Source organism: Sinocyclocheilus grahami, unplaced genomic scaffold, assembly GCF_001515645.1.
Source record: "Sinocyclocheilus grahami isolate Dianchi unplaced genomic scaffold, SAMN03320097.WGS_v1.1 scaffold1669.1, whole genome shotgun sequence".
Lineage (NCBI taxonomy): Eukaryota > Metazoa > Chordata > Actinopteri > Cypriniformes > Cyprinidae > Sinocyclocheilus > Sinocyclocheilus grahami.
In genome coordinates, this window is record NW_015506848.1 from 68,728 (window position 1) to 91,009 (window position 22,282).

The 22,282-nt window shown below is 38.6% G+C and overlaps 3 protein-coding genes and 1 long non-coding RNA gene across 6 annotated transcripts in view; 1 reads left to right on the forward strand and 3 right to left on the reverse strand.

The window, feature by feature from the left end:
* Nucleotides 1–108: 108 nt before the first annotated feature.
* On the forward strand, nt 109–5,932 carry LOC107571926 (transmembrane and ubiquitin-like domain-containing protein 2). Its single transcript, XM_016258311.1, has 3 exons — nt 109–280; nt 1,447–1,980; nt 4,519–5,932. The coding sequence occupies exons 2-3, from the start codon at nt 1,463–1,465 to the stop codon at nt 4,904–4,906; spliced, it is 906 nt and encodes a 301-aa protein (XP_016113797.1). The 5' UTR covers nt 109–280; nt 1,447–1,462; the 3' UTR covers nt 4,907–5,932.
* Nucleotides 5,933–7,515: 1,583 nt separating this feature from the next.
* LOC107571925 (ataxin 7 like 3a) lies at nt 7,516–15,554 on the reverse strand. Its single transcript, XM_016258310.1, has 13 exons — nt 15,324–15,554; nt 14,549–14,659; nt 14,162–14,294; nt 13,893–14,064; nt 12,770–12,867; nt 12,620–12,642; nt 12,471–12,516; nt 12,312–12,349; nt 12,125–12,193; nt 11,195–11,238; nt 9,595–9,666; nt 8,066–8,202; nt 7,516–7,989 (listed from the first exon to the last, which is right to left on the reverse strand). Exons 2-13 carry the CDS (start codon nt 14,597–14,599, stop codon nt 7,742–7,744), a joined length of 1,131 nt encoding a protein of 376 aa, XP_016113796.1. The 5' UTR covers nt 14,600–14,659; nt 15,324–15,554; the 3' UTR covers nt 7,516–7,741.
* A 342-nt stretch (nt 15,555–15,896) lies between these two features.
* Nucleotides 15,897–18,448, reverse strand: LOC107571922 (uncharacterized). The gene is made up of 2 exons (XR_001607256.1): nt 18,340–18,448; nt 15,897–18,094 (listed from the first exon to the last, which is right to left on the reverse strand). It is a non-coding gene; the product is annotated as an uncharacterized lncRNA (long non-coding RNA).
* An 18-nt stretch (nt 18,449–18,466) lies between these two features.
* The window catches only part of LOC107571921 (nucleolar transcription factor 1-like), a 13,072-nt gene continuing 9,256 nt past the window's right edge, over nt 18,467–22,282 (reverse strand). For all 3 annotated transcript variants that reach the window (XM_016258308.1, XM_016258307.1, XM_016258306.1), the window contains 7 exons: nt 21,603–21,713; nt 21,351–21,439; nt 21,011–21,200; nt 20,849–20,896; nt 20,516–20,581; nt 20,280–20,408; nt 18,467–20,034 (listed from right to left, as the gene is read on the reverse strand). In XM_016258308.1, coding sequence (XP_016113794.1) covers nt 19,927–20,034; nt 20,280–20,408; nt 20,516–20,581; nt 20,849–20,896; nt 21,011–21,200; nt 21,351–21,439; nt 21,603–21,713 — 741 coding nt within the window. In that variant the 3' untranslated portion in view covers nt 18,467–19,926. The remainder of the gene's footprint in view (nt 20,035–20,279; nt 20,409–20,515; nt 20,582–20,848; nt 20,897–21,010; nt 21,201–21,350; nt 21,440–21,602; nt 21,714–22,282) is intronic.

Below are 22,282 nucleotides of genomic sequence, written 5' to 3' on the forward strand. Positions count from 1 at the left end.
AATTGATGTTCAGTTTTATGCATTTTGTCAGTTTAATCTTTTTCTTTTCTTTCTTTTTTTGTCACCAGCGTGTTTCAATTGATTCGAAGCGTCGAATAGGTTCGTGTCCCCCGTCGCTTTCGAACACCACGTGACCTTCCTACTCCGGCTGAGCGTCAGCTGTACGCGTTGCGCGTGAGATTGTACGTGTGTTTATTTATTTCTAAACCAAGTGTTTTGTCTTTCAACCGGTGTAGGGATTAAAACATCGTCGATTCAGAATGATCTGAAGCAAGAGAAGGTAATGTGCTATTTATAAAATACCTGTTTAAAGGACATGTGTTCTGTTAAAACTTGTGAATCAAGGTCGTCTTACATTGCCGCTACATGATTAGCTGCCTTCCCTTGCAGACAGACAAAACAAAGCAGATACTTTTTCATTACATGCATTTTTCTGTACGGTATTGCGTCTAATTTGTTTTTAATATCGCTTGTAGCTCATTCTAGGCCCTGTCGGCGACGTTAAATGTGCAACGGTGAAGGTTTGTTAAAGGTTTCACGGCTTTAGCGAAAACCGCTAGCGAGCCTCTAAATGTACAAACTGTCTAGTAACAGTGTATTATTCATGAGCTGATATATAACTTAACAGAGGGGAATTAATGCAAGAAATGTATATGTCTCTCAGTACTTAATGTCATCGGGCTTATTGCCTAATGCAGCTAAGAAGTGTGTCACTTAATGTTAGGTAACAGAGATACGGGTCTTTACACTCTTAACGATCCATACAACACACCGATGTTTTGCTAGTTGATCTACCCAGTTAATGCTTTCTAATAGTGTAACCCATAATTAAAGTCCAATAACTGTTAAACATAATTAATGACAATAATTACCTATCATAAATACCGTATTCAAGCAGGTCACTAAGACTGAGATGACTTCTGTTAAGTTCGATTTGCTTTCTTAATGCACTTTTTTTGGTCTTATTATGAAAGACTTAAGTAATATCAATTGAACTGTTGAGGTACTGTGAATATTTTTTTTATTGATATTTAGAATTAGTTTTCATTTTTATATTTTGCATTTTCGTTTTAATTCCAGTTCAAGTTTGAGTAATTTTGTTGTGGTCTTGTCATTTTTATTAGTTTTTGTTTAATGTCTATAAGTTTAAGGTTTTTAAAATATTTCAGTTAACATTTGTTTTATTACAAGTAACAATTTCCCCCCATCGTTTTTATCTTTTAGTTAACCTTACTAAGCCTATTCCAGAGGAAAGAAATGTCTCATCCAAAAAAAAACTTATTTTTTGGGTGGCATCACTGAGCCTCCTTTATTCTGTTGGATAATGTTAACAAATTGTCTTGTTAAATATCCTATTTCACTTGGTAATTTGTCACATGATGCAAGTAAAAAGGGTTGTGAACATATTTAATGTTGACTTGATCTTTCTTTTTCTTGTCTGCGCAGGTAGAGAGGGGCTGGGATGGCGGTGTGTGCTCTGACTGTGCTTGACGGGCTCGGGGAGGAGGCCACGACTTTGGGCAGCGTGGTTGTCCTGTTCCTGGCTTTGGTTCTTGCCTGGCTGTCTACCCACGTGGCCGACCGTGGAGATCACATTCTGGGTACCATTCTCACCGTGGGCGCCCACGCCTCCCTCATCGGCCTCGGGGGTCACGACAGCTACGCAAACCCCCCACCCAGCTCAGAGCCCAGCGAGCAGCTGGACGAAGAGCCCGCAGAGGAGGAGAAACAGGAAGAGGGCGAGGCCCGGCCAGATGGGCGAGAGGATGTGCCTGGAGAGGAGCTGCTGGATATTCAGGGTGGGAGGAAGAAAGTGAGCTATGTTCAGGCTGAGGAAAGGGAAGAGGGGAAAGAGGAAGGGATGGAAGAGGAGGAGGCGGAGGATGAGGCCGCCAGTATCACGGTGAGACTGAAGTTCCTGAATGACACGGAGGAGCTGGCAGTACTCAGACCACAGGACACCGTTGGACTGCTGAAGAGGTGAGACAAACACACACATGAAGTAGTGAAAAAATAAATGTAACTCTTAAGTATGAATTGGAGAAATTGAAAAATACTTTCTTCAAAGTCTGAATTGAACTTAAAGGGCACCTATTATGCCTCTTTTTACAAGATGTAATATTGGTCTATGTGAATGTGTTTGTGAAGTTCCAGCTCAAAATACCCCACAGATCATTTATTATAACATGTGGCAAATGTCTTTTTTTGGGGCATGTCTAAAAAAATAGCTGTTTCTGTGTGTATCACTCTAAATGCAAATGAGCTGCATATTCCCTCCCTGTCTTCAGGGCATGGCGTCTATATCTCTGCTTTGCATACCTACAGCAATAAACAGTTGGTAGAAGCAACATGACTAAGAGCGAGAGAACCGGTGTTCAGCCGTACATGTATGAACTGGAGTCAGACACAGATGAAGGAGAGACTCCGGCAGAAGGAACACATATGAGAATGAACCAGGATGTCTCGGAATAGTTTTTTGATACATTTATGTACTTGTAGAGTTTTCACAGCCCATTTGCATGGATGAGCAACACATTTATACACAAATACTTATATAACGTTCGCTCTGTGCTTTAACGAAACAACACGCACATACAAATGTGGTTAAAACATATGCACTATAATAACATGATTTTGAGGTGCATTACCTTTAGAAATAAAAGTAATCCACTGCGTCCTGAAAAAGAAGACTCTTACGTTCAGTCTTACATCCAAACACAGAACACCGGCATTGCTTACGGAACATTGTTGATGTCACAGCTGCTCGAGCGTGGAGGAAATGGAGGACAGCGTACAACCAAACACAACTCGCTGAGGGCAGAAACGACTGTAATGCAGGGCTGTCAGTCAGCAGTCGTGGGCGGGCCTAAACAATGTGACGTCACATTGCATGTGTATATATACAAATAAGTCAATAAAAGTCAAATAAGTCTCTTATGTTCACCAAGGAATAGAGAAATACAGTAAAATACTAATATTTTGAAATATTATTAACATTTAATTATAAATAATAAATAAAATTAAATAACTGTTTTCTATTTTAATATATTTTAAATTTGTCTGCTGCTAAATTTATCCCTGTGATGGCAAAGCTGAATTTTCAGCATCATTACTCCAGTCTTCAGTGTCACATGATCCTTCAGAAAACATTCTGATATGCTGATTTGCCACTCAAGAAACATTTCTTCTTATTATTATTTAAACAGGTCTGCTGCGTGATACATTTACTTCAAGCTTCTTTGAATAGAAAGTTCAAATAATAGCATTTATTTGAATTTTTTGTAACATTTAAAATGTCTTTACTGTCACTTTTGATCTTACTGACCCCATACCTTTTAACAGTAGTTTATACATTTTTACATTTTAAATATTATACATTTTGTTTAACGCTTCTTTTTTATGTATTACATTTCGCACAAAATGTTTTGCCATCCAGATGACCACGTCACCCTGATAGAGAGTTAGATGTATCAACATTTTGCTACTGAAGTTTAAACCACATCAAAACATTAACGTCTTAAAGGAGACATATTATGCCCCTTTTTACAATATGTAATATAAGTCTCTGTTGTCCCCAGAATGTGTCTGTGAAGTTTCAGCTCAAAATACTCCACAGATCATTTATAACATTTTGAAAATGCCTATTTTGAGTGGAAGCAGAAACACGCTTTTTTTGGGCCTGCTTCTTTAAATGCAAATGAGCTGCTGCTCCCCGCCCTCTTTTCCAGAATAGAGCTGAGCCATTACAGCTTGTACCTGCTAAAAACATCTGTTTTGGTTCTGATTATCATATTTATCGCACTGAAATCATGTGTTTTAAACCATATGAGTTTAATCTTCTGATATATGGTTTTCTGAGCGCACACAATCGAAGCACACGGACAGAAAGCGGCTGTCACCGCATGCTGGTTTTCTGAGCACACACAATCGAAGCACACGGACAGAAAGCGGCTGTCACCGCATGCGAGTACTAAACTAAGTTCTCATTCGCACACAAGTTTACGTTAAAAACACACGAGTTCGTCTGTGAAGCCAAAGGCAGAACAGTTAGCATGTTTTGCTCAAATTTTCGCCATGGCATTAGAGCTGGTACACCGTTGTCGCTTGCGAAATCAAAATGACGGCACTGTGGGTGTAAACTTACAGATTAAGGGGCGGTAATATCATAATAAGATCCCTTTGCCACGTCACCAAGGGAGTGAAATCAGACGCGCTCGTTTTCTCAGACGCTTGCAGAAAAAGGCTTACCAAAACAAAGTTACTGGGTTAATCTTTTTCACGTTTCCTTGGTTGGTAGATGCGGGACCTGATTATAGCACTTAAAACCTGGAAAAGTCAGATTTTCATGATATGTCACCTTTAATGCAATAACATTTGTCACAAGACAGGGTGAGACTGCAATACTAAGAAATGTAATGGCCAAAAGCAAATGCATTAAAATCCTTCCTTTATTTGGTGTTGCTTAATTGCAACAAGCAACTCACTTTTGTTTGTCAATGATTTCTCTCTATCTCTCAGTAAGTACTTCTCTGGCCGTGAACATCAGATTAAGCTCATCTACCAGGGTCAGCTGTTGCAGGACCCTCAGCGCTCTCTCCTGTCCCTCAGCATCACCCACAACAGCGTCCTCCACTGTCACATCTCTCAAGCCCAGGTGCTGCGTGAGGCGGCCGCAGAGGAGAACCCTCGAGCCGGGAGGGGCTCCATGCTCAGCGGGGGGCTTCGCTCGGCCGGCGTGGCTCTCAGCACAGGAAGCCTGGTGATCCCCGTGTTCGTGGTGCTGCTCGCCGTCGTTTGGTACTTCCGAATCAACTACCGCCAGCTGTTCACTGCCCCAGCCACCATCTCTTTGGTTGGGGTCACAGTCTTCTTCAGCTTCCTCATCTTCGGCATGCACAGTCGATGAGAAGATGGATGAAGAGAGGAATGATGCCAATATTAGGGAAGAAGGAAACGAAACGATGGGACTTGAAAATAACCAATCAGTGGTAGCCGAGAAAGTTCTCAGGGAGCCCTCTAGGGTTCTGGTGCCATTTAGACGACGGAAGTGTGTGCTAGTGCTTTCAGCTTCATTCGGGAGCAGCACAAAGTAATACTGCTGTATAATTTAGTTCTTGGGAAAAAAATAGCTTTATAATTGTTCAATCTCAGCATAAAATGTAGCTTCTCCGTGTAAAGAGAAGTCAGGATCCCATGTCTGACTGGTCTTTTCATTTAGAGGAATCGCAATTTGTCAACTGATTGGTTTTTTATCAATTAATGCGTCTCTTCACTGGTAATAGTACCATTATCTTCTGTAGTAGCAAAAAAAAGTAATATGTTTAAATGTTAATACACAACTACAGATGTGATGTGCTATTTAGCAGATATTTTGAGACATCCATTTACTCAATTTAGATGTTTGTGATTGAAGGATTTTTTTCTTTTGCCAGTGTCACTGAAATCTATTTATTTCATACTTATTTCTACATAACATTCTGGTTTAGCATGTCTGCTGCTAGTTACAGCTCATAGCTATCATTCAGGACATAAAAGTTTTATACATGAAGAGTTTACATGCAAACATACAGGAGTATTTGGACCGCTATAGTCTGTAGAAAACTCACTGCATTAATAGGCATTTCATATGCGACATCAATAACAAAGCAAATCATTTTTTGTCCTGTGTAAAATCTGTATATAAGCAATGTATTTACTGTAGATAAATCAAGAGGGGCATGGAGGAAACTTAAAGCTCTCAGTTGGATTGGTTCTTGTATAAATGGGTCATTTCTCTCAGTATTGGCAGCAATATCTGCATATGTTTAGAGGGAAACCTAGTCTACCTATTCTCATTCTCATTATTACAGACAACTAGCACCTCTTTGATTCAAATGCTTTTTGGTTTTGCTTTGATGCAGTAATTCAGAATAAATTTGCTCATCTTTGAAATTACATTTTTTTGTTCTTATCCACACAATTAACACTGTTCATGATCCAGCCTAAAGGGCCACACACACACAAAAAAATATTTTGAAGAATGTTGGAAACCGAACAATATTGGCGCATATTAACGTCCACTGTATGGAAAAAAGACATTTCTCAAACTATAAACAAGCATATCCCATAGGATAAAATGCCATACATTTTTGAAACGACATGAAGGTGATTAAATCATGATTTTTTTGGGGTGAACTGTCCTTTTAAGAGTGAATTAAGAATGTGTGAGAACAAACAATCCTGAGAAATATTTATTTAGACTATTACAGAAATAATACAGTCCATTGAGAGCCAGAGCAATAACTGTGCATCACAGAAGAAACATCCACCCACAGCAATAGTATATCCTAAGTTGTTTTTTCTCCAGCATGCGGACATTTCAGTTCACACAAGATCATTTAAACTTCAAGAAACCAAAGTCACCAAAGACAGATCAATGACAAAAAATGTTTAACTGAAAATACAATAAGGCGCCTATACGGGCTGGATTTTATCCATTTAAGTGCATCTACAATTACTATTTGCATTTCAGATTTTTTTTTTTACCAAACATTTTATACAAAACAAGCTGACATCTAACAAAGTGCTCTAAGGCTCACCAAACTCTTCAGCCATTTAAACCTTGTAATTCAAGAAAATGCATACGTTATAGATCAAGGAGTCAAAAAGCCATGATTATAAAAAAAAAATTACATTGACACTAAGCTAAATAAATAAGATTATCAGACAAGAAATATTAGCCATGACAACAAACAAGAATATTAACTTCAAGAGACACAAAAGGCAAAAGATTGTGTATTCACAGATTTGGCAGAAAGCTGTCGGTAGCACTATGCAAGTCCATTATTTAGCAATTAGACATTGTCAAGAGAGAGTATGAGTAGTAGCTTCACTTGCAGAAAGCAGCTGAGAAGAGACAACAGGTTGCAGTAACATTAGCAAGACGATATGAAGGAAAGACACCCTTTAAAACCAGTAGAGGACATTGCACAGATTAACCTAATGTATACATGTGCCACCAGGAAACAAAATATTTGCAACATCCCATTCACATACATGCAATCTGTTCAGCATTCACCCATGCATACCACATTTTCATGTGTCACTGTAAACCCAAATCTCATGTATACACACACAAGAGTATGCAATAACACAATGACCGTGAACTGCATAGTAAAATAAAGAAAATTCTTGCTCCAACTCACATCTACCTACAAAAACCACATTTAATCACAAGACCACTCACTTTTCACTGTGCAACACTGTGCCATAATAAATGTACTCTATTGTACCCCCGTTAACGTATGTCTGAAATGGTGCCCAGATCTTTCCTCTCTTACACATTCAACAGAGAGTGTCTCAACTCGTTCATATACCTTGAAATGGTGGAAACTAGGGATCACATAAGGACTCATCAAATCAGTCATTATCATAAACTGTGTGTGTAAGTGTGTGCGAGTTGCATGTTCCTTAGTTCAGGTCATCGTAGATGCTAGGGGCTAGGGGAACTGGCAGTTTTGGTCGCTTTTTACACTCACTTTTCACTGTGCAACACTGTGCCATAATAAATGTACTCTATTGTGCCCCCGTTAACGTATGTCTGAAATGGTGCCCAGATCTTTCCTCTCTTACACATTCAACAGAGAGTGTCTCAACTCGTTCATATACCTTGAAATGGTGGAAACTAGGGATCACATAAGGACTCATCAAATCAGTCATTATCATAAACTGTGTGTGTAAGTGTGTGCGAGTTGCATGTTCCTTAGTTCAGGTCATCGTAGATGCTAGGGGCTAGGGGAACTGGCAGTTTTGGTCGCTTTTTCCGACTGGACAGGCCCAGTGCATTCTGGGAGCTGCTGCTACCGCTCCCGCCGCATACTACTCTATCTCGGTCTCCTCTCTCTCGTTCCTGCCCTTTGTCCCGCTCTCCTCCACTTCCAGTGGTAGTCAGAGTCAGCGTGCTGGGCTTCTTCTTTTTCTTAGGTCTCTTAGATTCTGAGTTATTGGTGCCTGAGAACAAGACTGCGAATAAGTGAAAAAAACAGACAGAGCGTGCAATTTTTAAAAGCTTTCATGAAAACCTCACTGGCTTTTGAAGATGCTGAGTCTGATGGTGAGATATCAGAGGAACCATCCCACTGGAGGCGAGACATGATGAGTTGGCCATCAGGGGCATCATAGCCATCATTTTCCAGCATTGTATCAGAGTCAGGTAGTGTTGACCTGTCAAACAGAAAGGAAGATATAACTACACAGAGACAAATGCTGAATAAGCACATGTTTACCAAGAACCCCAGATCAAAGAAACAATCAAAAGATCTGAAACCAAAGAGACATTTGCTGATGAGCTGACAGTTTCCTTTGTCACCCTTCATTTTACAGGTTAAAACTGCACATTGAATTTTCAACAAGCATTATTAAAATTGTGAAGCTAAAGAACTTTATTTTTTTTACTTGCTCTGGATAACAGCATCTGCAAAGTGCCTTAAATGTAAATTAGTCTACAAAAGCGAGAAAAATAAGATATTAGTGTAATTTATGGAAATATTACGCTCAGTTAATAAAGGAAAAGGACTAGAAAAATTGGGCTTCTTCATGAAAAAAGAAAAGCATGAACAGGTCATCATTTAAACCGAACGTTATTAAATAAGGTCTAATTTGTTAACATTAGATAATGTATTAGCTAACATGAACTAACAATGAGCAATACATTTTTACAGCATTTATTAACTTTTGTTAATATAAGTTAATAAAAATACAGTTGTTCATCGTTCATGTTAGGGTTGGAATACATCATACGACTTTTAATATCTGAACAGATTTTATAACACTAAACATTTGCTGAATTTGAAATGGTTACAGAGGAAAAACTGGGCATCATCCCCATCATCCCCTGTTAACGCTTAAAGGCATTCAGAACACAACAAACTCACATTGAAACATGCTTCCTGTTGCTAGGAAACACATTTCGATTGAAAGATTCAAGATATCACACGTTTGATATCTGCCGACTAGATGGAATCATAGTATAAAGCTAAGTCTGCACCCATAATACACTATGTGATTTTCTGTGAAATCTGTCAGCTTTGACTGCTCAAAATCTGCAGACTGACTCTGGCTTGCTCCAACTAATGTTGGCTCTTCCAGACTGCAAATTGGGGGGGAAAAAATCTGGGAAGAAGTTGTGTAGTGAATTCCAGCCCTTACTTAAAAATGCATTAACAATAGATGCAACTTTTTCTTTAAAAATTAATTAAATTTACAACAACTAAGGTTAATAAATGCATGTATTGTTTATTGTTAGTTTGTTAACTAATGTAGTTAACTAATGTTAACAAATAAAACATCATTATAAAATGTTACCCTTCATGTCACACTGAAAAATCACAGCAGACTAAGATGTACACTGACTCCAGATGGTGTGCCTCAAGCCTCAATACGAGGACCTATTAGTTTTTCACCATTATGTTTGGGTAGCTGCTACAAATGAACACAAGCTTGATGAAAAAGAGGTATATTAAGAGAGAGACAGATGAAAGGAGAGGAAAGTGGGTGGGTACATTGATTGTTTTCTGATAAGGAGAGGTCAGGGTTGGGAGAAGGGGTGAAACTCACGCGGACGGCCCAAGGAGGAAGACCCTGACTGCCCTCCTCTGTTCGTCCGTGTGCTGGGGACAACGCTGGGACCTGCCAGGACACAACGTGGCATTACGCACTGCACCAGAGACAATGACGGGCAAGAGACTGGGTGAACACTGCCAGAAGGACTGGAAAAGGGGCTCTAGGGTTAGATATTAACATGTATTGGGAAGGAGGTTTCCATGCTGGCTGATGCTCAAGAAGTCTCTTGTTGCGTAAAACAGGCAGTGCTTTGAAACAACTTATGACCGTCCAATTGGGAAATGATGGTGCACTTTTATGTCCAATTGAAATGGAGACAGATTATTTAAATTAGGGCTGGATGATATGGTCAAAATTTATATCACGATATATTTCTTAATTTCGGTCGATACGATATAATTCCGATATCGATATGAACACTATTTTAAAAAGCCTTGTAAAAACTGGCAAGAACAGCCACAACAGATGTCTGTGCATACAAACTTATGAAACTTTGATCACAGGAATAAATTAAATAAATTTAATTTTAAAATATATTCAAATAGAAAATGTTTCTAAATTTTACTGTTTTTGCTGTACTTTGGATCAAATAAATGCAGACTTGGTGAGCAGAAGAGAATTCTTAAAAAAAATTAAAAAAACTTCAAAATCTTACTGTTCAAAAACCTTTGACTAGTAATGTAGGGCGGCTGATTATTGTTATAGATTGAAACAAATGTGCTTCAGCCAGGATAAAGAATATGAAAAGTGCTCTGAGTTGCTGCAGAAAAAAAAGAGCAACAACAAAAACATGTTGCTGGAGACGGGCTTATTGAAAATGGAAAAACTGCTTGTCTGCCAGCAGGAGGCGCTGTGAGAGCGGCAGAACTAGCGGTTTCTCCAGTAACGGCTGTAAACCAAGCAGCTCCGCTCATGAACCCTACTTTATCAGATCAAATTAAAATGTCATCGAAACTTTTCTGAAGACAGTCGGTTCCTTTCAGAGATACATTCATATAAAACACCGGCGACAAGTTTTGATTTTGAAACGTGCAGTGCTCATGTTTATTGAACGAAGTCAAACGCCACAAATAAATCAATGTATGGGAAACACTGGTAATGTATGTCGAAATATCGGAAATGTGTTTAAAAATCATATCACCATTATTGAAAAGAATTATATCGCGATACATATTGATATTAAATTATTGTCCAGCCCTAATTAATAAAAAAATACATTTTAGCAGAAGCAAGGCCAAATTAAATGACACAGGAAAGAAAACTGAAAAGTGAACACCAATCAAAAATATGGGGTTTATATGGAGTTGCCAGTTGTGTTCCGTAAAATCAGTCCCAACATAACATGATCATTTCCATTTACATGAATGAAAAAGATCATGTGTTCACACATCACATGCACAATCAATCTCTGGCTCTAAAGCAGCAGCACACACTAATACATACACATCCTTGACACTCAAACAGCGAAAAACTACAGTATCTCACAGAAGTGAGTACACCCCTCACATTTTTGTAAATATTTTATTATATCTTTTCATGTGACAACACTGAAGAAATGACACTTTGCGTTCAAAAATATGGACTGAATTCTTACCGAGTACACATCTTCTTTGTGTGCTCTGATACGACCCCACATTGCTGAGGAAAGAGAGAGCCTGTTAGCAAGAGGTAAACTCCAGTGGTTGAGAGATTGTATAATGCCAATAATACCATTTAATGGCAAAACAGCTGAAATGAAACTAAAATGATTAACTCTTATTTCACACATTTACAAAAGATTCACAAAAAATATCTGAAATTTGATCTTGGTAGATTTTGTAACTGAAAAAAAGAGGAAAATACCACTTCAATTAATGGTCAAACTTATCCTAATAATTGCAAATGTTCAAAATATTAGTTGCCCCCTTTATTTGGTCTAATACAGTGAAATAGTTTACATTAATTTACCACTAAATGCGTCATTTGGGGTGGTCAAACACAAAAAACTTTACTCTAACACTCCAGACTCCACTACATTCAAATATCATTTTAGTTGAAAAGGTACATATTTTCCTATACCCAAGCATAATAAAGATTTTAATTTACCTGCATTTTAATCTGAAACATCACTATATGGTAGAAAAAACATCAAGAGTTTGGATAAGTAGAGAAGATATAATTTTGAATTAAATTCAGTTTTGAATTGCATTTTTTTGAGGATGAATTAAGATTTTCTTTCCACTGTAATTAAAAATTATATGATTTGTTAATTATGAGACTTTTATTTGTAGACCTAATCTGTCTAGATAATTTATTGTTCTTTATTTATTCTTATTTTTATTAGCCTTCATTTTGTTTATAGATTTATTTTTAGAAGGAAAAATAAAAACGAAATGGTTTGATAAACAGTCTATATAATAATAAAAATATATAATAATTATGTAAGAATATAATATACTCTCAATAATATATATTCTTAATATAATTATATATTCTCTGTGTAAGAATATAATAATAATTTATGTAAGTGTATAAGGCTGTTTACCGTAGTCAGTATGGAGCGCAGCTCCTCGGGTCCCAAAGTCTCATAACTGATGCCAGAGCTGTAGTTATACTGCATGAGTGAATGAGAGAGAGAGAGTGAAACAACATCGCTGTAACACTACAGTAATAAATGCAACAGTGAAAGCAAGAACCAATGTTCTAAATATTAAAATAATTAATCACCTCACCTTGTACAGGTCTGGATTTACATTACTGCTGAGCTCTCCTGCAGTGCAACAAGACAGAAAAAGACTCACAACACGTTCAAGTGAAGCCTGCTGTCTGCCATGCAGTGCACTACCTTTAAACAACTCCTGAAACCTAGATTCAGTCAGAAGAAAACCCACCATTCTTGTGCTTCAGGGATTTGGATCTCCTGGGAGAGTTTGGATTCTAAAACACACAGATTTATTTCAAATATTTTTTTCAATTTATTATAATGTAGAACATTTGGCTTGCATTTTCAACATGTTAACATCTGATAAAAATGTTATACCTTTTCTGACTTTCTTTTCTTGGCTGTGAAAATACGAGGTTAATAAACTGTTATCATTAATTATTAAAATCAGGCCTTCATAAGATTAACTAAAATTGGTGCAACATTTGGAGACAAATAGTGGTGAGCAGACAGACTGGATGAGCTCACCTTTCTTTTCTGAACCATAGGACCAGTCATTGTCATTGACATCATCATTGTCTTCCTGATCGCTTTCTGACTTGCTTGTGTTGTTGCTGCTGGCTATTCTGTAGAAACAGCAGAACAATCAATGCTTTGGAATGCCACTCAAATTTTCCCTCAGGGATCAATAAAATCTCTCCATCTGGCAGAGAGTCTACGTGTTATCTTTGGAAAATAATCATTAGAAATGTGTCACCCCTAATTTTTCACATTTTCCCACCAGTACATGGCAATAGAATAAAAACACTGAAGTAAAACAAAAAAGCATACAGAAATTAGGATTAATTAAGAATTTCGGTCAACTATTGCTTTAAAGGAACACTCCACTATTTTTTAAAATAGGCTAATTTTCCAACTCCCCTAGAGTTAAACAGTTGAGTTTTACGAAGTTTTCGAATCCATTCAGCCGATCTCCGGGTCTGGTGGTAGCACTTTTAGCTGTAGCTTAGCATAGATCATAGAATACTGATTAGACCGTTAGCATCTCGCTCAAAAATTAGCAAAGAGTTTTTATATTTTTCCTATTTAAAACTGCGTAAAATGATATTACGCAGCACCTGAAAATAGGCTTATTGGAAGTTACCTAGCTGGGGACTTTTTTCAGGCGCTGCGTAATATCATTGCGCCTGCTGCACCCATGGTACGGCAGCAAAGTTTCTCGATTCTTACGCCGGAATGAGAGTATAGTTCCTAGCCATATCGACCTAGAAAATCGCAACTTTTCATTTTCCGTCAGTCTTAGTACACGATGTAACTACAGAAGAGTCAAGTTTTAAATAGGAAATATATAGAAACTCTTTGGTCATTTTTGAGCGAGATGCTAACGGTCTAATCAGATTCAATGATCTATGCTAAGCTACAGCTAAAAGTGCTACCACCAGACCCGGAGATCGGCTGAATGGATTCGAAAACTTCGTAAAACTCAACTGTTTAACTCTAGGGGAGTTGGAAAATGAGCCTATTTTCAAAAATAGTGGAAAGTTCCTTTAAGCATTCCCTTCACCGAATAATGTCAGTGTATTTAGTGAGAAAAAGGTAAACTCATTTAATTTTAAGTGAACTAAATGGTGAGAGCTTACAGCCCACTGACCTGCGGTTGGCTATTCGGCTGCTGTTGCGGCCCATGCCGAGACACTTCTCCAGATGAGGAGCAAAGCGAGAGGCTGCAATACTCCGGCTGCAGTTGGGACACACACACTCCTTATTCTTCCACTGGTTGTACACCTGCCCAAAGATGTCCACACCAGGCTGGTCCACTATTTCTACATCAGAGGGAGCATGAAGCACAGACACATTTTAAAACCATGCAGCCCAGGCTTTAGAAATAATGCATTTGTTTATTTTTTATGACTGACTCACCAAAATCCTTTATACTTTCTTGGTCCGTTTCGTCCAGGAAGAAATAGCCCTGTTTGACCGCCCTGTGCACCTCAAAGCACAACCCTAAACAGGCATCTTCCACTAGATCAGAGTATACGTCATGAGCCAAGGCCTACAACAAAGGAGACGTTTTGCAAGAGAAGGTAAATCATTTGAGTTAAACTGATCATATGAAATCATGTATCTTATTTGTCTATGATACAGGCTACTTTGTGGGCCTGTGATTTTTAGTGGTGAGCCTGCATAAAACAATTCTTACGTAAACAGATGCATTTATATGAACACAACATTTACAAGAACAACAAAAGCAGATATATACTCTGCTGTACGTTTCATAAATTAAACTCATTATCTGCAACCATTTACCTCTAGCTTGGTGTTATCCAGGCCTGACAGAGACATATCCTCCATTTTCATTTGCAACAACTATTGTAGGAGAGCTATCATTGTCGACAATGCAGAAAGGGGTGGTAAACACTGAAATACACAAAAACAAACAAAGGCACACTACATCATAGTCAAATGGGATATCATAGTATGGTCATCCTACTATCTAAAGATAAAAGTATGCCTTTTTAATTAAAAACGGAATAAATTAAATAAGAGACTCAGCATTTCAAAATAATTAGTGAACGTCTGAAAACATTTGAAACGGTCATTTACAGCCACATTTGTTCATATTGTTAATTACTTGTCATCAACTAAATTTTCTTTCTTAAAATTAAAAACCATTTTCTAGGCTATAAGGTCCATTTTATAACATGCGTGTCAGATTTATAAATTATTTATCATGTTCAGCTAGCTGATATAACGGGAACACTGTGAAAATGGGCGGGCAAAGCACTTATTCAGCAAAACAGCAATCAAATAAGATAAACGATTTCCAGTAATTAATAACCAGTGTATATTTAAACCTAGTAAAACTGTTGAACACACATGTACACACTGTCATTGTAAACATAGCTGACAGGCACGACTGTGACACTGCCGTTTTCTCTGTCATATAACTTCACATATGGGCGGGTGCAGGAACACTGTTTCAAAACCGCAGAAATATGTGTTACAAAGTACTACCTGACGCCGCGCGCAAAAAAAAGAAGCATATTTGTTGCGCTCTTGTTGAAATTGTATCTCTACTTACCAAGACTGAACGGGCCGGGTCTTGCCATTCACGGACCCGCTGTTCTCTTGTTTAACGACAACATAGAACAAACATGCTCAAAACGAACGTACATATGAAAATAACGAAAATATTATGTTACAAAAATGATTAGATGCCTGGTTGGATAAGTCGTTTGAGTACAGATGATGTTGGAAAACACAACAACGCTGCCATTTTGGCTCCGGCTAGACATCACTAGTCTATTACCGATCTTGGGTGACACATCGATTGAGCTGCCTTGAATTCGTTCCAATTTCATATTTACATATAAACATACGCACACTGAGATATACACACACACACACACACACACACACAGATAAACATATGGCGAGTTAGTCACATCAACATAGCAATTATATAAGTATTTAAATGCTAATAAATGAAATTATTAGCATATATATATATATATATATATATATATACATTGAGGAAAAAAATTAACTTAAAAGATTTTAGCAAATGGCTGCAATATAACAAAGAGTGAAAATTTTAAGGGGGTCTGAATACTTTCCGTACCCACTGTATATAAGAAGACAAATACAAAAACTGTTTAAGAGAAGGTTTATTTGCTCAAATTGTAAATTGCAGGGATATCACATCTCTTGCTATAGAAAACGTCCAAATGTTTCAAACCTGTAGTACAAATGTAAGCTTTTTCTCTTTTTTGTCATTTCTACAAACAAACAAACATTGGAAGGGGTAAAAAACTAAAACTTACCAAATTAAAAACATGTCCCCAACTGACGAACAAACTCATTTTGGCTACAGCAGCATATTGCTTAATGCTTAGCCAATTGCAAATACAAACGCAATAATGTTCACTCATTACAAAGGAAAATAAAAGAAAGCTATATGTACAGATACCTTACAACAGCACTGAACCCAACCCAAATCTATTTGCAAGTCTCAAAATCCTATAAAATATCAACAAATCTTGAAAGGTCCACTGGGTTTCTTACCCGGCCCATCATTCAAAACATCTATAACCAAATTTAATTTTTCAGACTGAGCCAAGAACACAAATTGTTGCATGATACAGACCTTGATTACTTTGGATGCCTAGAATAAAGGTCACATGTCTGGTACAGAAATTACAGCATCCAGAGCTGTTTTGACAGCAATCCCCCCCCCCCTTGTCTTTACATGCAAATGATCAAGGTTTTGATAGAGGGAAAAATCACTTACAGCGCCCCTATTAAGTTGAGGACTGCATTAAAAAAATGGAGTAAAAGTTGGTAGCTCTGCGGAGGAAGCTGTGTTGTGGGTTTAACTAAATTTAGGCCAGGGCATTGGAATGAGAGAATATACCAGTCACCCTCAAAACGGTTCATATATACATAAACGCATAACTAATAACGATACCCCTCTCTTAAATAAAACATCTCCATTACATTCCTTGAGCTGGTGCGTGAAAGACCTGTGAAGTGGTAGACATTATGGGCTAATAAGTGAAACGCAGAAAGAGGAATACTGAAAAAACACTAGGTTTGTGAGCTAGCGATTCCATCATAAGTGCACTGAATTGTGGGGTAACTCATATCCATCATATTTAAAACATCATTTTCAAAAGAAAAACAGTTCTTTGGAGCACCAAATAAAACAGTGGTTGGAAAGAGGAAAAAAAAGCCAGCTTCAAAAAATACATAACTATTATTAACAAACAGAAGAAAAACATGTTGGTGCCCCATCCACAAAAAACAAAACAAAACGAGCATACTTCTGCAAGAACTTTGCTTGTGCTGCCAAACAATTAACTGATAAACTAGTCCTCATGTAACATCAGTCGTTTTATTATCTGAATGCACAGCGAACTTAAACCCATCTGCTGTGGCGAAACAGCTACAGGCAGCATTCCTACAACAGGACAAAAATAAATAGTCCATTTTCACCTTTAACCCCTCGTCAGGTGCAGGTAAGGGCAGCGCACAAATGCCTGGAGAACAACAACCGCGTGCGAGACCAGCGGGGTCCATGCGGCCACATTCAAAATGGCTTCATTGTTCCTGAAAATACCACATTTGTTTTGAACTGAAGAAGCAAAAACAAACACCAGAGCAAAAATGGAGGGAGCAGGAAAGGGAGAGGAACAACGCTACTAGAAAGAACAGGAGAGGCACAGACAGAAGAAAAGAAAGCAAACATTCTTCAGAGTGCAGTTATTTGGTCCCCTGTAACTCCCGAAATAATCTGTGAAACTAAGAGACTCTTTGGCTCATTTACGGAAAAGAAAATGGAACATGGTGCTCTCTGTGTCCTCCTACATTTAACGTATAAACACAGGAGGTCCTAATAACGCCTCATGACTACTACAAGCCAATAGTGGAGCACTGCACCCTTTTTGGTGTTGGGAGGAATTTAGACTATACATCCTCATACACGTTGCCTAAAATGCCTTAAAACCTGCCAAGCGGATTCATCGAGGGAGGGAGGAAAAAAATTAAAGCAGAAGTGCAGGGGAGAACAGAAGAGAAGAGAAGCAAAGGAAAGAGTGTGTGAGAGGTGGCGCAGATGTGTGACAGCGGGGTGAGCCCCCTCCTGTGGTTGAAGAGCGCAGTGCAGAGCAGGCTCAGACCCCCGGCTCATGGCTCAGTTCACAGCATTTCTGGCAGTCTGTGGGTTCAGCCTGACTCGGCTCCGGCTCAATCGGAGTCTGAACCCGAGGAATCGTCAGAGCTGGAAGCGCTGCTGCTGCTGCTTTCTGACTTATTCTCTTTATCCTCAACTTCTTCATCCTCTTCATCTTCATTCTGGAAGTGAATTTGGAAAGATTATTTTTCATTCATTTCATTCGAGGTCTGATAAGGTTTATCAGTTGTCATTAAAAATGAAATCCCCTATAGAGAAAACGAACAGGACTTTTCTGGAACCCGACTGCTGCACTCCGTATTGCTAATCAAAATCAATATTGCAAAATCAAAGGCTGATCCTATATCAGCAAGAAAGTTTTAAAATATGTGTGGAAAAAATGTGAACAACATGCTATAAATCTTACATCATCTTCGTCATCGTCGTCATCATCACTGTCATCAGAGGATGATCCATCATCAGATTCCTTCTCTTCGTCGTCATCATCATCATCGTCATCATCTTTGATAGAGGGAAAAATCACTTACAGCGCCCCTATTAAGTTGAGGACTGCATAAAAAAAATGGAGTAAAAGTTGGTAGCTCTGCGGAGGAAGCTGTGTTGTGGGTTTAACTAAATTTAATGGCCATTTCAGGCCAGGGCATTGGAATGAGAGAATATACCAGTCACCCTCAAAACGGTTCATATATACATAAACGCATAACTAATAACGATACCCCTCTCTTAAATAAAACATCTCCATTACATTCCTTGAGCTGGTGCGTGAAAGACCTGTGAAGTGGTAGACATTATGGGCTAATAAGTGAAACGCAGAAAGAGGAATACTGAAAAAACACTAGGTTTGTGAGCTAGCGATTCCATCATAAGTGCACTGAATTGTGGGGTAACTCATATCCATCATATTTAAAACATCATTTTCAAAAGAAAAACAGTTCTTTGGAGCACCAAATAAAACAGTGGTTGGAAAGAGGAAAAAAAAGCCAGCTTCAAAAAATACATAACTATTATTAACAAACAGAAGAAAAACATGTTGGTGCCCCATCCACAAAAAACAAAACAAAACGAGCATACTTCTGCAAGAACTTTGCTTGTGCTGCCAAACAATTAACTGATAAACTAGTCCTCATGTAACATCAGTCGTTTTATTATCTGAATGAACAGCGAACTTAAACCCATCTGCTGTGGCGAAACAGCTACAGGCAGCATTCCTACAACAGGACAAAAATAAATAGTCCATTTTCACCTTTAACCCCTCGTCAGGTGCAGGTAAGGGCAGCGCACAAATGCCTGGAGAACAACAACCGCGTGCGAGACCAGCGGGGTCCATGCGGCCACATTCAAAATGGCTTCATTGTTCCTGAAAATACCACATTTGTTTTGAACTGAAGAAGCAAAAACAAACACCAGAGCAAAAATGGAGGGAGCAGGAAAGGGAGAGGAACAACGCTACTAGAAAGAACAGGAGAGGCACAGACAGAAGAAAAGAAAGCAAACATTCTTCAGAGTGCAGTTATTTGGTCCCCTGTAACTCCCGAAATAATCTGTGAAACTAAGAGACTCTTTGGCTCATTTACGGAAAAGAAAATGGAACATGGTGCTCTCTGTGTCCTCCTACATTTAACGTATAAACACAGGAGGTCCTAATAACGCCTCATGACTACTACAAGCCAATAGTGGAGCACTGCACCCTTTTTGGTGTTGGGAGGAATTTAGACTATACATCCTCATACACGTTGCCTAAAATGCCTTAAAACCTGCCAAGCGGATTCATCGAGGGAGGGAGGAAAAAAATTAAAGCAGAAGTGCAGGGGAGAACAGAAGAGAAGAGAAGCAAAGGAAAGAGTGTGTGAGAGGTGGCGCAGATGTGTGACAGCGGGGTGAGCCCCCTCCTGTGGTTGAAGAGCGCAGTGCAGAGCAGGCTCAGACCCCCGGCTCATGGCTCAGTTCACAGCATTTCTGGCAGTCTGTGGGTTCAGCCTGACTCGGCTCCGGCTCAATCGGAGTCTGAACCCGAGGAATCGTCAGAGCTGGAAGCGCTGCTGCTGCTGCTTTCTGACTTATTCTCTTTATCCTCAACTTCTTCATCCTCTTCATCTTCATTCTGGAAGTGAATTTGGAAAGATTATTTTTCATTCATTTCATTCGAGGTCTGATAAGGTTTATCAGTTGTCATTAAAAATGAAATCCCCTATAGAGAAAACGAACAGGACTTTTCTGGAACCCGACTGCTGCACTCCGTATTGCTAATCAAAATCAATATTGCAAAATCAAAGGCTGATCCTATATCAGCAAGAAAGTTTTAAAATATGTGTGGAAAAAATGTGAACAACATGCTATAAATCTTACATCATCTTCGTCATCGTCGTCATCATCACTGTCATCAGAGGATGATCCATCATCAGATTCCTTCTCTTCGTCGTCATCATCATCATCGTCATCATCATCGTCATCATCCTCCTCCTCCTCTTCCTCATCCTTTGGACAAGGTCACAATTGATACAGAACAATCAATCAGTACATTGTGCTAAAAATGTACATAGAGGCTAACAAATGCTAAATGATTCATGTATGATCAAACTCACCGATTGTTTGGCCTTGGGTTTCACTTTAGCAGCAGTGGCACCTGGTTTTGATGTGCTCCTCCGTTTCTGCAGAAAAGTTTAAGAAAAAACATTAAACAGGCAGAACGGCAGGCAGAAAGCGTTACAAAAAAACGAATATTGAAATTAAATATTTAATTATTTAATGTTTTTAAATGATTAAATATCACCATTTTAAATAAAAAAAAAATATATATATTGATTTGAGAAACATTTGAATTATATACCATAACGTTTTTTAAGTCTATTTTGACAAGAGCACAGTACTCTTTTGATAAGACTTCAATACTGAGTAGACCCAAATGTATGACTCACCAAAGAATTATATTCTTTATATGTAGCTTTCTCTTGTGATGATAAACTCTGTGAAGTAAAAAAAAAAGAAAAAAAAAAGAAGTATTTATTACTATTGTAATGTATTAGAATAAGCTATTTGCGCAAGTGTTGAACGGATTAAATAACAGTAAAGATATGTACCGCAAGCCACTTCTCAAGCAGCACTTTGTACTGCCTCTGTTTCTCTTCTGCCAGCCTTTTGTAACGGTCCTTCTCTTTCTGAGGGAGCCGCTGCCAGCGGCCTCCGATTTCACCCATGCGCTCTTTCATGGGCAGATGATTCAGCTCGCCGTTTGACAGCATCTCCTGAGAGAACTTCTGATAACCATTTCTGAAGTCACAGGTGAAGAGAGCACGAACAGAAAGAGTGGGAAGGTAAGACAAGCGAGCTGCCTCAAACACACCAACAGCTTTTTCCTTGTAGAGGTGTAATAATTGTAGATAAACCAACAAACACACAGACACACAAGAACAAACTTACGAGGGTGGTTTCTTAGGTTCCCCATCAAATTTCATTTTCTTCCCAGGGATGATGACTGGGGCAGGCGATCGCATCTCACTCAGCTCTCTCTGCACAAGACAGAAGATATAAAAAAAAAAACAAGAAAAAAAGCATGAAATCTTCCACACAGGAAATCAGGAAGAAAAGAAAAACCCCGCAGGCAGTAGACATATGATCAGCTACTTTACTAAAAGCAGTCGGACATTAATGCCATAAAATGTCTGGACTCACTTCATATCTCTTCTGGTCCTCTGCAGCCTTCTTGATCCACATGATCTTCTCTTTCTTCTCCATGGTGTTCCAGGTGGCCTCCATGGCTTTTTGAGCTTTCCCTCGATCATTCTGAGATCAGTGGAGAAAACACAGTAAATTATTATCAGATAGGGCTGGTCATAGGGGTTGAACAAATCGGATGAGTATCATTATATAATATTGGATCCATGCATCAGGTCTTAAAGGTGACATATCATGAAAATCGGACTTTTCCAGGTTTTAAATGCTATAATCAGGTCCCCGGTGCATCTACCAACCAACGAAACTTGAAAAAGATTAACCCAGTAACTTTGTTTTGGTAAGCCTTTTTCTGCAAGAGTCTTTAAAAACGAGCGCGTCTGATTTCGCTCCCCTAGTGACGGCGCAAAAGGATCTCATTATAATATTACCGCCCCTTAATCTGTAAGTTTACACCCACAGTGCCGTCATTTTGATTTCGCAAGCGACAACGGTGTACCAGTTCTAATGCCATGGTGAAAGTTTGAGCAAAACATGCTAACTGTTCTGCCTTTGGCTTCACAGACGAGCACAGAACACGGTTTAGAGTCCCAGCCTCAGAGGAGTAGACTTATTGATTTACTTTATATTGCTGCTGCCACACAGATCTAATATAAACATGCAATTTATTTCCCAGCTGT

Coding starts and splice junctions, on each gene's coding strand:
- LOC107571925 (XM_016258310.1), bottom strand. CDS start 14,599: ATGAAAATGGAGGATATGTCTCTGTCAGGCCTGGATAACACCAAGCTA. Junction 12,868..13,892: donor AGCCGAATAGCCAACCGCAG/GTCAGTGGGCTG, acceptor CTGTTTCTACAG/AATAGCCAGCAGCAACAACA. Junction 12,517..12,619: donor AGAAAAGAAAGTCAGAAAAG/GTATAACATTTT, acceptor TGTGTGTTTTAG/AATCCAAACTCTCCCAGGAG.
- LOC107571926 (XM_016258311.1), top strand. CDS start 1,463: ATGGCGGTGTGTGCTCTGACTGTGCTTGACGGGCTCGGGGAGGAGGCC. Junction 1,981..4,518: donor ACCGTTGGACTGCTGAAGAG/GTGAGACAAACA, acceptor TCTATCTCTCAG/TAAGTACTTCTCTGGCCGTG.